At 43.2% G+C, this 16,913-nt stretch overlaps 1 protein-coding gene across 4 annotated transcripts in view; it reads right to left on the reverse strand.

Annotated features, from left to right (window-relative positions):
* Positions 1-16,913, reverse strand: part of LOC106612419 (endothelin-converting enzyme 2) — a 79,412-nt gene that overhangs the window by 13,215 nt on the left and 49,284 nt on the right. For all 4 annotated transcript variants that reach the window (XM_045724308.2, XM_014213525.3, XM_014213526.3 and 1 more), the window contains one exon: positions 13,832-13,974. In XM_045724308.2, the coding sequence (XP_045580264.1) occupies positions 13,832-13,974 (143 nt within the window). The remainder of the gene's footprint in view (positions 1-13,831; positions 13,975-16,913) is intronic.

Genomic DNA, 16,913 nt, shown 5'->3' on the forward strand with positions numbered 1-16,913 from the left:
GCACACTCCGCCAACCCTGATGTCCTTGCTGTGTCTGAATCCTGGCTTAGGAAGGCCACCAAAAATTCTGAGATTTTCATACCCAACTACAACATTTTCCGTCAAGATAGAACTGCCAAAGGGGGAGGAGTTGCAATCTACTCCAGTGATAACCAGCAAAGTTCTATCATACTTTCCAGGTCTATGCTCAAACAGTTCGAGCTTCTAATTTTGAAAATTAATCTCTCCAGAAATAAGTCTCTCACTGTTGTCCCCTGTTATAGACCCCCCCTCAGCTCCCAGCTGTGCCCTGGACACCATATGTGAATTGATTGCCCCCCCATCTATCTTCAGAGTTTGTACTGTTAGGTGACCTAAACTGGGATATGCTTAACACCCCGGCAGTCCTACAATCTATGATAGATGCCCTCAATCTCACACAAATTATCAAGGAACCCAACAGGTACAACCCTAAATCCATTAATATGGGCACCATCATAGATATTATCCTGACCAACTTGCCCTCCAAATACACCTCTGCTGTTTTCAATCAGGATCTCAGCGATCACTGTATCCTTGCCTGCATCCGCTATGGGTCCGCGGTCAAACGACCACCCCTCATCATTGTCAAACGCTCCCTAAAACCTTCTAATCGACCTGGCCCGGGTATCCTGGAAGGATATTGACCTCATCCGGTCAGTCGAGGATGCCTGGTCGTTCTTTAAAAATAACTTCCCTTACCATCTTAAATAAGCATGCCCCTTTCAAAAAATGTAGAACTAAGAACAGATATAGCCCTTTGTTCACTCCACACCTGACTGCCCTCGACCAGCACAAAAACATCCTGTGGCAGACTGCACTAGCATCGAATAGTCCCCGCGATATGCACGTTTTCAGGGAAGTCAGGAACCAATACATGCAGTCAGTCAAGAAGGCTAGATTTTCAAACAGAAATTTGCATCCTGTATCTCTAACTCCAAAAAGTTTTGGGACACTGAAGTCCATGGAGAATAAAAGCACCTCCTCCCAGCTGCCCACTGCACTGAGGCTAGGTAACACTGTGACCACCGATAAATCCACGATAATCGAGAATTTCAATAAGCATTTCTCTACGGCTGGCCATGCTTTCCTCCAGGCTACCCCAACCCCGGCCAACAGCTCCGCACCCCCCACAGCTACTTGCCCAAGCCTGCCCAGCTTCTCCTTCACCCAAATCCAGACAGCAGATGTTCTGAAAGACTTGCAAAACCTGGACCTGTACAAATTTACATTACATTACATTTAAGTCATTTAGCAGACGCTCTTATCCAGAGCGACTTACAAAATGGTGCATTCACCTTATGATATCCAGTGGAACAACCACTTTACAATAGTGCATCTAAATATTTTAAGGGGGGGGGGGGGTTAGAAGGATTACTTTATCCTATCCTAGGTATTCCTTAAAGAGGTGGGGTTTCAGGTGTCTCCGGAAGGTGGTGATTGACTCCGCTGTCCTGGCGTCGTGAGGGAGCTTGTTCCACCATTGGGGTGCCAGAGCAGCGAACAGTTTTGACTGGGCTGAGCGGGAACTGTGCTTCCTCAGAGGTAGGGGGGCCAGCAGGCCAGTGGTGGATGAACGCAGTGCCCTTGTTTGGGTGTAGGGCCTGATCAGAGCCTGAAGGTATGGAGGTGCCGTTCCCTTCACAGCTCCGTAGGCAATCACCATGGTCTCGTAGCGGATGCGAGCTTCAACTGGAAGCCAGTGGAGAGAGCGGAGGAGCGGGGTGACGTGAGAGAACTTGGGAAGGTTGAACACCAGACGGGCTGCGGCGTTCTGGATGAGTTGTAGGGGTTTAATGGCACAGGCAGGGAGCCCAGCCAACAGCGAGTTGCAGTAATCCAGACGGGAGATGACAAGTGCCTGGATTAGGACCTGCGCCGCTTCCTGTGTGAGGCAGGGTCGTACTCTGCGAATGTTGTAGAGCATGAACCTACAAATCAGCTGGGCTAGACAATCTAGACCCTCTTTGTCTAAAATGATCCGCTGCCATTGTTGCAACCCATATTACCAGTCTGTTCAACCTCTCTTTCGTATCATCCGAGATCCCTAAAGATTGGAAAGCTGCCGCGGTCATCCCCCTCTTCGAAACGGGGGACACTGTAGACCCAAACTGTTATAGACCTATATCCATCTTGCCCTGCATTTCTAAAGTCTTCGAAAGCCAAGTTAATAAACAGATCACTGACCATTTTGAATCCCACCGTACCTTCTCCGCTGTGCAATCCGGTTTCCGAGCTGGTCACGGGTGCACCGCAGCCACACTCAAGGTACTAAACATTTACATTTTAGTCATTTAGCAGACGCTCTTATCCAGAGCGACTTACAGTAGTGAATACATACATTTTTTTTGTACTGGCCCCCCGTGGGAATCGAACCCACAACCCTGGCGTTGCACACACCATGCTGGCGTTGCAAACACCATACTCTACCACGCTCATAACCGCCAAATAAAAGACAGTACTATGCAGCGGTCTTCATCGACCTGGCCAAGGCTTTCGACTCTGTCAATCACCGCATTCTTATCGGCAGACTCAACAGCTTTGGTTTCTCAAATGACTGCCTCGCCTGGTTCACCAACTACTTCTCAGACAGAGTTCAGTGTTTCAAATTGGAGGGCCTATTGTCTGGACCTCTGGGGGTACCACAGGGTTCAATTCTCGGGCTGACTCTTTTCTCTGTATATATCAATGATGTCGCTCTTGCTGCGGGTAATTCCCTTTTCCACCTCTACGCAGACGACACCATTCTGTATACATCTGGCCCTTCTTTGGACACTGTGTTAACTAATTTCAAAAAGAGCTTCAATGCCATACAACACTCCTTCCGTGGCCTCCAACTGCTTTTAAACGCTAGTAAAACCAAATGCATGCTTTTCAACAGTTCGCTGCCCGCACCCGCCCATCATGACTACTCTGGACGGTTCTGACTTAGAATATGTGGACAACTACAAATACCAAGGTGTCTGGTAAGACTGTAAACTCTCCTTCCAGACTCATATTAAACATCTCCAATCCAAAATTAAATCTCGAATCGGCTTCCTATTTCACAACAAAGCCACCAAACATACCATTGTAAAACTGACTATCCTACCAATCCTTGACTTCAGCGATGTCATTTACAAAATAGCTTCCAATACTCTCCTCAGCAAACTGGATGCAGTCTATCACAGTGCCATCCGTTTTGTCACCAAAGTCCCTTATACCACCCACCACTGCGATCTGTATGCTCTAGTCGGCTGGCCCTCGCTACATATTCGTCGCCAGACCCACTGGCTCCAGGTCATCTGTAAGTCTATGCTAGGTAAAGCTCCACCTTATCTCAGCTCACTGGTCACGATAACAACACCCACCCGTAACACGCGCTCCAGCAGGTATATGTCACTGGTCATCCCCAAAGCCAACACCTGCTTTGGCCGCCTTTCCTTCCAGTTCTCTGCTGCCAATGACTGGAACGAATTGCAAAAATCGCTGAAGCTGGAGACTTATATTTCCCTCACTAACTTTAAACATCAGCTATCTGAGCAGCCAACCGATCGCTGCAGCTGTACATAGCACATCCAATCTACCTACCTCATCCCCATATTGTTTTTATTTACTTTTCTGCTCTTTTGCACACCAGTATTTCTACTTGCACATCATCATCTGCTAAGCTATCACTCCAGTGTTAATTTGCTAAATTGTAATTACTTCGCTACTATGGCCTATTTATTGCCTTACCTCCTCACGCCATTTGCACACACTGTATATAGACTTTCTTTCTTTCTTTCTATTGTGTTATTGACTGTACGCTGTTGTTGTTTGTGTCGCACTGCTTTGCTTTAACTTGGCCAGGTCGCAGTTGTAAATGAGAACTTGTTCTCAGCTAGCCTACCTGGTTAAATAAAGGTGAAATAAACATTTTTTTAAAGTCATATGTGCTCCCTCTCCGGCCTCTAGGTCCTCAGGCTGCTCATTATCCCGCACACCAGTCACCATCGTACAATTAGGGGATCTGCTGTTACCTATGTTATGTCAGAAAAAGTCAGTTATAAATTCTTCTGTCGTATTTAAAAACAAGTTGTCATCCAATAGGCTTTGATTCAATTTCCAATATCCTCGACCACGTGGAAACTCTGTAAGAGAAATATATATGCCAATTATGTGATGGTCCAACCGCATTCTGTCCCCATCAACACTTTTTAAACTTTTGGTGCCAGAGAGAATGACATAAGAAAGTAATTAAGACGACTAGCTTGATTGAGCCTCCGCCATGTATACCTCACTAGGTCTGGATATTTAAGCCTCCATTTACAGTTGAAGTCGTAAGTTTACATACACTTAGGTTGGAGTCATTAAAACTCGTTTTTCAACCACTCCACAAATGTCTTCTTATCAAACTATAGTTCTGGCAAGTCGGTTAGGACATCTACTTGGTGCATGACACAAGTAATCTTTCCAACAATTGTTTACAGACAGATTATTTGACTTATAATTCACTGTATCACAATTCCAGTGGGTCAGAAGTTTACATACACTAAGTTGACTGTGCCTTTAAACAGCTTGGAAAATTCCAGAAAATTATGTCATGGATTTAGAAGCTTTTGATGGGCTAATTGACATTATTTGAGTCAATTGGAAGTGTACATGTGGATGTATTTCAAGGCCTACCTTCAAACTCAGTGCCTCTTTGCTTGACGTCATGGGGAAATCAAAAGAAATCAGCCAAGACCTCAATAAAAAAAAGATTAGACCTCCACAAGTCTGGTTCATCCTTGGGAACAATTTCCAAACGCCTGAAAGGTACCACGTTCATGTGTACAAACAATAGTACGCAAGTATAAACACCATGGGACCACGCAGCCGTCATACCGCTCAAGAAGGAGACACGTTCTGTCTCCTAGAGATGAACGTACTTTGGTGCGAAAAGTGCAAATCAACGCCAGAACAACAGCAAAGGACCTTATGAAGATACTGGAGGAAACGGGTACAAAAGTATCTATATCCACAATAAAACGAGTCCTATATCCACATAACCTGAAAGGCCACTCAGCAAGGAAGAAGCCACTGCTCCAAAACTTCCATAAAAAAAAACAGACTACAGTTTGCAACTGCACATGGGGACAAAGTGGGTACTTTTTGGAGAAATGTTCTCTGGTCTGATGAAACAAAAATATAACTCTTTGACCATTATGACCATTGCTATGTTTGGAGGAAAAAGGGGGAGGCTTGCAAGCCGAAGAACACCATCCCAACCGTAAAGCACGGGGGTGGCAGCATCATGTTGTGGGGGTGCTGTGCTGCAGGAGGGACTGGTGCACTTCACAAAATAGATGGCATCATGAGGAAGTAAAATTATGTGGATATATTGAAGCAACATCTCAAGACATCAGTCAGGAAGTTAAAGCTTGGTCGCAAATGGGTCTTCCAAATGGACAATGACCCCAAGCATACTTCCAAAGTTGTGGCAAAATGGCTTAAGGACAACAAAGTCAAGGTATTGGAGTGGCCATCACAAAGCCCTGACCTCAATCATATAGAACATTTGTGGGCAGAACTGAAAAAGCATGCGTGAGCAAGGAGGCCTACAAACCTGACTCAGTTCCATCAGCTCTGTCAGGAGGAATGGGCCAAAATTCACCCAACTTATTGTGGGAAGCTTGCCGGAAGGCTACCCAAAACGTTTGACCCAAGTTAAACAGTTTAAAGGCAATGCTACCAAATACTAATTGCGTGTATGTACACTTCTGACCCACTGGGAACATGATGAAAGAAATAAAAAGCTGAGACACAAGTTTCAAATCTATTTATCATAATATATGTTTGTAAACTCACCATTAAAAAGTACCATAGTGATTGAGTGTCCATATAGCTATACCATGATATTTGCATTGCTACTAATTAAACCTCCAATTGTTCTCCACTATTCACCCGCTAAAACCCCTCCCCATTCCAAGTTGGGTTGTCATCCCAGTGACCGGCAGACCACCGCCGCCCCCCCGGATGCCTTGAGACCGGGACCCATCCCTCGAAAAGAGCACACAGTGCCACCCACAGAACAGCAGAAGATCAACCGCCAAAAGCATTTCCATCGCCCTCACCTGGATTTGCATTATATATAGCTATCAAAAAACATATATACATATAAAAAATATCCTGCGTATCTTAATTTCCATAATTAACTATTAATATTCGTAATAATGCAGGTAGTTCATGCAAAGGATTGTTACCTCTTACCAGGATTGCCATTACAAAAATTACACTTTGGCAAGAAATTATTATTTTAGCAAACAAGTATTGTGATTCATCCTATATTGTCCCTAACATCTTTACTCCCTAGTAACAGTTGTGGGACACACACACACACACACACACACACACACACACACACACACACACACACACACACACACACACACACACACACAAATCCTTTCCCCCACAAACAATCATACACTCAGATGCTCAACAGTTGTTTCATCCCAGAACTCAAGAAAGGATTTGATTTACGAATGCATATAAAGTTGCAGCTGTATGAGAAGGCATGCATAATTTAGCAAAAACAGGCAAAAATGGATTAACCATTGTCAAGTCCTAGCTGATGGAGATCAGATACAACCCCTTCCCCTGAAACACACACACACGCTGATCCCCAGTTGTGACCACATTCCCAAGGATCTCTGTGCAGTCAGACCTCTGATGATTTTGTGCCACCAGATCCTCAATAATATGCCCCCTCTCTAAATGTCCAAGTGTGGCCCCCTCCCCATGGGTTACTGCAGCTAGTGTTGCCAGCACTGTCACTGCCTGAGTGCGGCACCCCACTGGAATTCCCACCGGCTAGGTACAAGGTCTTCAAGGTTCTCAATAGCAGCTTTGAGAATTTCCTTGTATATTACGCTCTCCCATCAGGGGGCTTTGGCTTTGTACGTTACAGCCAATTTTAAAAATCAATCTACACACAAAACCCCATAATGACAAAGAACAACAGGTTTTTAGACATTTTAGCAAATGTATAAAAAAAACACCTTTGGCAGTTATTACAGCCTCGAGTCTACTTGGGTATGACTCTACAAGCTTGGCACACATGTATTTGAGGAGTTTCTTCCATTCTTCTCTACAGATCCTCTCAAGTCTGGGCACTGGCTTGGCCATTCAAGAAAATTCAGATACTTGTCCCGAAGCCCCTCCTGTGTTGTCTTGGCTGTGTGCTTAGGGTCGTTGGCCTGTTGGAAGGTGAACCTTCGCCCCAGTCTGAGAGCAGGTTTTCATCAAGGATCTCACTGTACTTTTCTCCCATCATCTTTCCCTTGATCCGGACAAGTCTCCCAGTACCTACAGCTGAAAAGCATCGCCAAAATCATTTAGCGAAAGGCTTGGCACACGCATACTCAGGCTGACTGGCTCTCATTCAGGCAAATGAGAAATAAGTGCACTCAGGCTATCCAGAAGGCCAAAGTAAGTACCTTAAGGAGCAGTTCTCTCTCTGTGGGTCTAACCCCTAGAAGACCTGGAGTATAAACCCTCCTAACAGCTGCCCACATCCCTTAATGTTGATGTGGTTGTTACTGACAAGAAGCACATGGCTGAGCTCCTTAATCACCACTTCATTAAGTCAGAATTCCTATTCCACTCAGCCATGCCTCCTTGCCCATCCAACATTTCCTCATCTCCCACCACTTCTAATGCAACTAGCCCCGATGCTCCTCCCTCATTTTCCCCTGCCCCGCTACAAAATTTCTTCCTGCAGGCGGTCACCGAGTCCAAGGTGCTAAAGGAGCTCCTTAAACTTCACGCCAAAAAAACATCTTGGTCAGATGGTTTAGACCCTTTATTCTTTAAGGTTGCTGCCCCTATAATCGTCACGCCCATCTCTGACCTTTTTAACCTGTCTCTCCTCTCTGAGGTTCCCATTGCTTTTAAGGCAGCCACAGTTAGTCCTTTATTTAAAGAGGGAGACCAGGCAGATCCTAACTGTTATAGGCCTATTTCTATGTTGCCCTGTTTCTCAAAAGTGATGGAAAAACTTGTCAATAACCAACTGACAAGCATTCTTGATGTCTATAGTATTCTCTCTGGTATGCAATCTCGTTTCCACTCAGGTTATGGATGTGTCACTGCAACCTTAAAGGTCCTCAACTATGTCACCATTGCCCTTGATTCTAAGCAATATTGTGCTGCAATTTTTATTGACTTGGCCAAAGCTTTTGATACGATAGACCATTCCATTCTTGTGGGCCGGCTAAGGAGTATTGGTGTCTGAGTGGTCTTTGGCCTGGTTTGCTAACTACCTCTCTCAAAGGGTGCAGTATATAAAGTCAGAACATCTGCTGTCTCAGCCACTGCTTGTCACCAAGGGACTACGCCAAAGCTCAATCCTAGGCCCCACGCTCTTCTCAATTTGCATCAACAACATAGCTCAGGCAGTAGGAAGCTCTCTCATCCATTTATATGCAGATGATACAGTCTTATACTCAACTGGCCCCTCCTCTGATTTTGTGTTAAACTCTCTACAACAAAGCTTTCTTAGTGTCCAACAAGCTTTCTCTGCCCCTAACATTGTTCTAAACACCTCCAAAACATAGGTCATGTGGTTTGGTAAGAAGAATGCCCCACTCCCCACAGGTGTGATTACAACCTATGAGGGTTTAGAGCTTGAGGTAGTCACCTCATACAAGTACTTGGGAGTATGGTTAGATGGTACACTGTCCTTCTCTTAGCACATATCAAAGCTGCAGGCTAAAGTTAAATCTAGACTTGGTTTCCTCTTTCACCCCAGCTGCCAAACTAGCCCTGATTCAGATGACCATCCTACCCATGCTAGATTATAGAGACATAATTTATAGATCGGCAGGTAAGGGTGCTCTCGAGCGACTAGATGTGCTTTACCATTCGGACATCAGATTTGCCACCAATGCTCCTTATAGGACACATCACTGCACTCTATAGGCATCTGTAAACTGGTCATCTCTGTATACCCGTAGCAAGACCCACTGGTTGATCCTTATTTATAAAACCGTCTTAGGCCTCACTCCCCCCTATTTGAGATATCTACTGCAGCCCTCATCCTCCACATTCAACCCCCGTTCGGCCAGTCACATTCTGTTAAAGGTCCCCAAAGCACACACATCCCTGGGTCGCTCGTCTTCAAAGGTAACCTGCCTAAATGACTACCGACCCGTAGCACTCACATCTGTAGCCATGAAGTGCATTGAAAGACTGGTCATGGCTCACATCAACACCATTATCCCAGAAACCCTCGACCCACTCCAATTTGCATACTGCCCTAACAGATCCACAGATGATGCAATCTCTATTGCACTCCACACTGCCCTTTCACACCTGGACAAAAGGAACACCTATGTGAGAATACTATTCATTGACTACATCCTGACTGGTTGCATCACTGCCTGGTATGGCAACTGCTCGGCCTCCGACCGCAAGGCATTACAGAGGGTAGTGTGAACGGCCCAGTACATCACTGGGGCGAAGTTTCCTGCCATCCAGGACCTCTATACCAGGTGGTGTCAGAGGAAGGCCCTAAAAATTGTCAAAGACTCCAGCCACCCTAGTCTGCTACCACACGGCAAGCGGTACAGGAGCGCCAGGTCTAGGTCCAAGTGGCTTCTAAACAGCTTCTACCCCCAAGCAATAAGACTCCTGAACATCTAATCAAATGGCTACCAAGACTATTTGTAATGCCCCCCCCCCCCCCCTTTACGCTGCTGCTACTCTGTTATTATCTATGCATAGTCACTTTAATAACTCTACCAACAGTGGTTCCTCCTTTAAAAGTTGCATCATACTGCAGCACACCTTGCGGGTTGCTGCAGAATTCTAAGGCACGTTATTTAATTGTCAGACATTTTTACTATTAATGCTAGTTAGTGCTAGTTATACCACCAGAGGGCATCTTTGAGAAGCATTTGATAGTCTTCTATATTGGCATTACTAGAGAATTTAAAAACTTTTTCGTAAGAACATAGTATATGGGATTGATTAAGAAATGTAGCTTCATTAATTTGGTTAATATTATGGTGTTTCTATTCCAAGATAAATGGAAAACGAAACCCTATGGCACTGTACAATGTGGCAGTCGGGAGTAGATTACAGTACTAAGAGCATAAGAGGATTGGAGGATTCTTAATTAATATCTAAGGGACATTTTTTGGTAGGGCAAATCTGATCTGTGAGAATATCTAAGGTGCTTTTATATAATTCTAAATGAATTAATAATAATAATCGCTTTGTTTAAAAAATAACTATATTTTGGAGACTTCGTTTTCATTTAACCTAGAGTGAGCGAGAAAAAGGCCATCCATGAGCATGGGGTGAGACATTCTCACAAATTTTTACATCGAGCCAGTTTGTTATTTAGAATGTTTTATTTCTGTTTTTAGAGGGAGAGAAACCAAAAGCCACCTTATGGGTATCCCGGTGGCAGCCGGCACGGGTATCGAACAAGCATCAGTAGCAACGCAGTTTGCACTGCGATGCAATGTCTTAGACCGCTGCGCCACTCGGGAGACCCCAGCCACAAAGTTTTTAATGCTGATCAATTAGCCTTGCAACATAGAGAGGTGTTGGTAAGCATATATTATCCTGCTAATAGCCCATAATGGGCTATTATAATACTGTACATGGTGTCCAGGTCAGGATAACCAAAACATTTATTTATTAACCCCTGTGCGGCATCCAGGGAAAAATCATATCGCCATTAGCATAACAAAGTTTTATAATTAAAAAAATATATATATATTCAAATTCTATCGTTTTATAGATACACCTCTCCTGAATCGAACCACGTTGTCCGATTTCAAAAAGGCTTTACAGCAAAAGCAAAACATTAGATTATGTTAGAGGAGTATATCGTAAAAGTAGCCACATACCATTTTCCGACCAACCACATGCATCACAAATAACCAAAAAACAGCTAAATGCAGCACTAACCGTTGACAATCTTCATCAGATGACACACCTAGGACATCATGTTACACAATACATGCATTCTTTTGTTCGATAAAGTTCACATTTATATATAAAAACAGCATTTTACGTCGGTGCGTAACATTGACTAACTATTTTCCCTCAAATGCATCCGATGAAACAGAGCTTCAATTTACTAAATTACTATTCGAAAACATTTTGAAAATGTAATATTGTCATTCTAAGATTTATAGATGAATATCTCTTGAAAGCACCTGTAATGCCAGATTTAAAAATAACTTTACTGGGTAATCACACTTTGCGATAAAAGGGGATGCGATACTCAGAACAATAGGCTAGCAATAGCAATAGGCTAGCCATCTTGGAACAATCGCATATCACATCTAGTCTTGTATACTATTGTCAATAATCCCTTACCTTTGGTTGTCTTCATCAGAAAGCACTTCCAGGAATCCCAGGTCCACAACAAATGTATTTTCGTTCGAAAAAATGACTCCTTTATGTTCCAAGAGCTTGTTCTTGTTAGCGCGTCTGAAGGCTGATCCAAATGCTTCGTCGGCCACGGGACAGCCATTTCGAGAAAATGCATTTTTTCCCCATTTAGGTTCGTTCAAACATGTCAAATGTTGTATAACATAAATCTTCAGGGCGTTTTTCAACGAGAGCCAATAAGATTTGAGGGGGACGATTGCATTGTGTTTCAAAACGTTTCGAAAGGGGAGGGTAACCAGGGGCGCCGGCGTCATAATGGTGATGGCCCTCTCCGTGTGACCACGTTCCACAGCGTCTCATTCATTCAATTTTAACAGTAGAAGGCTCAAACCAATTTGTGAAGACTGGGGACATCTAGTGGAAGCAATAGGAAGTGCTCAATGAACCATAGCTCACGGTGTGATTAATAGGCAATGTGATGAAGTTGAGTTCGCAATTCAGAATTCCACTTCCTGTTTCCATCTGTCTCGGGGGTTTTGACTGCCATATGAGTTCTGTTATACTCACAGACACCATTCAAACAGTTTTAGAAACTTTAGGGTGTTTTCTATCCACAAGTATTAATTATATGCATATCCTAGCTTCTGAGTTTGAGTATGAGGCCGTTTAAAATGGGCACGAATTTCTTTCAAAAATCGCTTTAGCGCCCCCTATCCTAGGGGAACGCCAAGAGGTTAAATACTATCAGAAAGAATGTTGGTACTTATTTTGATGCAAAGCCATAAATTAGTGAGTAACTCAGCTTTATGTAGGTGCTGAGGCTATATGACTGTGCCATCAACTTGATTATTTAGCAGACATCACTTGCTTATATTCAGTCAACATATATCTTAAGAATATCATGGAAAAAATTTTAACATTTTAGTTTCTACATGCTTGTCTCAGAGCAGCACGAAACGGTGCTGAAATAGTTGACCACAGAGGGTAGGCTATAAATAACTATATTTTTGAGAATAGTTCGCAAAAAAAAAATTAAAGTGAGTGATTGTAATCTGAATAAAGGACTAAATAAAAAAAATTTAAAACAAAATGAAAAACAAAATGCCTCCAGCTGTCCATCACTACTGTAAATAAAAACATAGAATAACCAAAGAGGTTTTAATATAATTATAATGCAGGGTTAATAATACTTTTCCTCCTTCCAATTGTTAAAGGTTCCAAATGATAAACTTTTTTTAATCAATTAGTATATATTTGAGTTAAAAACAATATTTGTTGTATTACGTGTTGTCTTTTCTGGTGGATTAAACTACCATCACCTCATGGGTCTCCCGGTCGCGGCCGGCACAGGTATTGTACCAGCATCTGTAGCAACGCAAGTGTCTTAGACCGCTGCGCCACTCAGGCGCCCTAATTGTAGTCTAAGTTTCTCTTAGAATAAAAACCTTAGTGTAACAACAGTTTTTGTAAGTAATACTGACGAGTAGTAACAAAAAAATAAGTGTATTTTTAGAGACACAGTAGTGCCTTGAGACCCAAAAGCATAATCAGTGCACTAACTCCACCTTGCGCTGGTCTGGAGCAATGAAGTAGTGATGCAGGGTAGTTGAGGTAATATGTACATGTACAGTGGTTGCTCAACTAAAGGTTTTGCGACTATGCTGCGGGACTTAGAGGTAATTTGTGGTTTAGTACCACAAATTACCTCTAAGTCCCGCAGCATAATCGCAAAACTTTTAGTTGAGCAACCACTGTACATGTACATATTACCTCAACTAACCGGTGCCCCCGCACATTGACTCTGTACCGGTACCCCCTGTATATAGCCTCGCTATTGTTATTTTACTGCTGCTCTTTAATTATTGGTTACTTTTATCTCTTTTTTTGTATGTATTTGTCTTAAACTGCATTGTTGGTTAAGGGCTTGTAAGTAAGTATTTCACTGTTGTATTCGGCGCAAATTTTATTTGATTTACTTGGTTGTAAAAGAGACCACTTAATTGTAATCTGGTTATATGATGTCTTGTCAATCAGAAAACCAGTTTACAATCAGAAAATCACATCATAAAGACGTGCCAAATGTTGTCCTATGGGGGGTGTATTATAGCAGGTTCGTGTTTTTTGTCATGAATCTCGTTCTGGAGGCAGCTCTGCAAAATTGTCAGTTGCTGGCACAGCCACAAAGAAATGACATTTTAAACCTAACCTTGTGTAGCAAAAATCACACAGTTCTGCCTCCAGGACAAGACATGACAAAAAACTGGTAGTGCAGGAGTTTTTCCTTGTCAGGTCATCCGGTCAGGAAAAACCTCTGTCCCTTAATATGGTGCATGGCTGCCCATTCAGCTATGTCACAATGTGTTACGGATGGACCTTGGAGTATTTCCTGACCACGTGACCTGACCTTTGGCTGACGGGGGATAAGGACGACCAGGTTGAGTTCCGTCCAGGTCCTTACCTGCGCTCGGTCTTGTTGATCAGGTCAGACACCTGCTGCAAGTACTCCTTGGCATATAGCACCACAGGCTCAGTGTCGTTCAGGTCCAGAGGGGACAGGGCAGAGGACAGGTAGTCCAGCCAGTCCACTGCCGGAGCCAACAGCTGAGGGCGAGAGAGGTTAGAGGTCAGGGGTCACCCTTATGAAAAACAGTTCAACACAAAAACAATGTTTTTAGATATTTTCAGAACTCAAAAGTGTCCCACATAACTGCATCTTTTCATTTAGACACAATTTTGTATCTATTCAATTCATGAGGCATATTGTTGGATCCACACAACAGATCTCAACATTGTTTTGTTTTTTTAAGCAGTGGGAACTAACCACAATACCATCTGGCAAGAACATTAGACTGCATTTTAGGTCTGAAACTGTCTGACAAACTTCGATTTTTTTTGTGTGATTTAGGCTACATTCCAATTCTCTACACTTCTCCCGAAGTTTGCACTAATAAATCCATGAGGGGGAGTGTAAAAGGAATGGACTGGTGTAAGGAATATGGTGGAAATTCCCTCCAGCCATGCTTGATCTAATCCAATGATTTTAAATGCATTCGTTGGAGTGAACAAGTGCACACTTTTGGAGAAGGGTAGAGAATCTGAACGCAACCTTTGATTTGTAAACTGTTCCTTAAAACTAAACCAAATGATCCATAATATTTAGACAGAGAGAGACAGAGAGCGAGAGAGAGACAAAACAGTGAGAGGACCCTGCAGCCCTCATATATTTGCATTCCAGGTCCCAGACGCAATCACAGCCGCCCCTATCCTGGAGGGTCTGTAGGGGTATTACAGTAAAATCCTCAGCCCTCAGCCCCAGACCCACATACCACTGCTTTAATCCAGAACGTGGGAGCCGAGCACAGAGCAGGGAGGGAGAAAGATGATGGGATGGAGGCTGTTGTTTAGTTGTTTGGTCTTTAATGCACAAAAAAAGTACAGTAAATACCAACTTGCCTAGTTAAAGGTTAAATATAATTAAATAAATAGAAATATAGTATGACTACCTGTTTTTCTGACAATCCTTATGATGCATTGTAACATGTTTAAGAATTAGTGTTGTCACAACACCAGAATTTTGACAATATATATTACCGCCACAACAACAGTCACAACAGTCATGACTGCCGTCAAATTCCATGTGACCGTAACTAAGCATCTCCAAAACTGCATTCTGATGCCGGTAGCTAATGGCCTGGAACTCAACGCTCTATTGTCTAATCACTCTGACATCAATGCAAATGCAATTGAAAATTAAATCAAACACTTTATGAGAGCCCTGGCATTCAGAGTTTAAGCGGAATAGTATCACCTGTTGCGCAACGAGAGCCAGCTTCTCAAAGCTGCTTGATGCATGGAATGAAATAAGTGTTCCTATTAACCCATGTTGCCAACATTTCTATGGGTTATGCTATGCAATTATGTGAGAAAACAGAGTTTTGATGGCCTCTATTAAAAATAGGAGGATCCCACCAGTTTTCTATAGCCTAGGCCTACTATATTTATTTCTCAACTTTCCTAAAATAAAGCACGTTACCTACCTGGCTGGCATGAAAATGAACAGTGGGAAAAGCGTTGTCGGATGACGTCTTTTTTTCACCTGCCCCTGTTCTGATAGGTGTATGATTATGGCCCATTCTAAATAAAAAATGATTCTACACATACAGTACCAGTCAGAAGTTTGGACACACCTAGTCATTCAAGGGTTTTTCTTTATTTTTTTTACTATTTTCTACATTGTAGAATAATAGTGAAGACATCAAAACTATGAAATAACACACATGGAATAATGTAGTAACCAAAAAAGTGTTAAACAAATCAAAATATATTTTATATTTGAAATTCTTCAAAGTAGCCACCTTTTGCCTTGATGACAGCTTTGCACACTCTTGGCATTCTCTCAACCAGCTTCTTGAGGTAGTCACCGGTAATGCTTTTCCAACAGCCTTGAAGGAGTTCCCACTGCCATGGTTCCACCTGTCACTATAGTGCAGCAGAGACTGTCCTAGTGGCATTAATGAAACTCAGGTGTGTCCTATTTACTCATTATGATTTCCCTGTTGAAAGAGGTGTGTTTTCTGTTGTCCTTTGCAGAAGCTTGAATTTTTTTCCTGTGTGCGTTTGTTTCCTGAGTGAGTTTGAGACCTAGTGTTTGGTGTTTTTCTAGTGTACTGTGATCCTTTGGCTACCGTTTCTCAGTAAAGTATTTATGTTTATCCTTAACCACTGATTCCTCGTCTGGTCTCTTTTCTGCACCTGGAGCACTGCTGGTGCGGCAGCAAGAACAACTCTCCCAAATGTCAGAGACTCTCCGGGCACTTACCGACTCCCTCCAACGACAGTCTAACCTCAACCCAGGAGGAGTCAATGCCCATGTCTCATCGCCCAGTGCTACAGGCATCGCCATAGTTCCTCCAGGGAACCTGCACAGGGAACCCAAGATCCCAGCCCCCGAGCGGTAGAACGGCCAGGGGTTCAAGGGGTTCCTCACTCAGTGTTCTTTGAGTATTTGAGCTATAGTCCTCTTCGTTCCACACCGATCGGGCCATGATCATCTCTCTACTCTCGGGCAAGGCCCTGGCGTGGGCAATGGCGGTGTGGGAACAGAAGCCACCATCCTGCAACTGCCTATTAGCTTTCACTGCTGAGCTGTGACGAGTCTTCGACCACCCAGTTGGCGGACGAGAAGCGGCCTGCTGACTGTTCAACATCCGCCAAGTGGCCAGACCAGTGGTTGACTTTGCCATCAAGTTCCGCAGCCAAGAGTGGGTGGAATACGGAGGCCCTAGTCACCGTTTTCTAGAGTTATTACATTCAAATTTCAGAGGTATACACAATCTACCCATTACCACCCATTTCACTGATTCAACCCATCCTACAAATGATGACATTCAATTCTTATGAAACAGAGAACCATCTCAACTGTCTCTTCATTCATTCATTCATTCATTCATTCATTCATTCATTCATTCATTCATTCATTCATTCATTCAATCTCTGTTTGTTGATGAAAGGCTCCTCCATGTCCTCCAACCACTAGCATT

Source organism: Salmo salar, chromosome 09 (genome assembly GCF_965601325.2).
Source record: "Salmo salar chromosome 09, fSalSal1, whole genome shotgun sequence".
Classification (NCBI taxonomy): domain Eukaryota; kingdom Metazoa; phylum Chordata; class Actinopteri; order Salmoniformes; family Salmonidae; genus Salmo; species Salmo salar.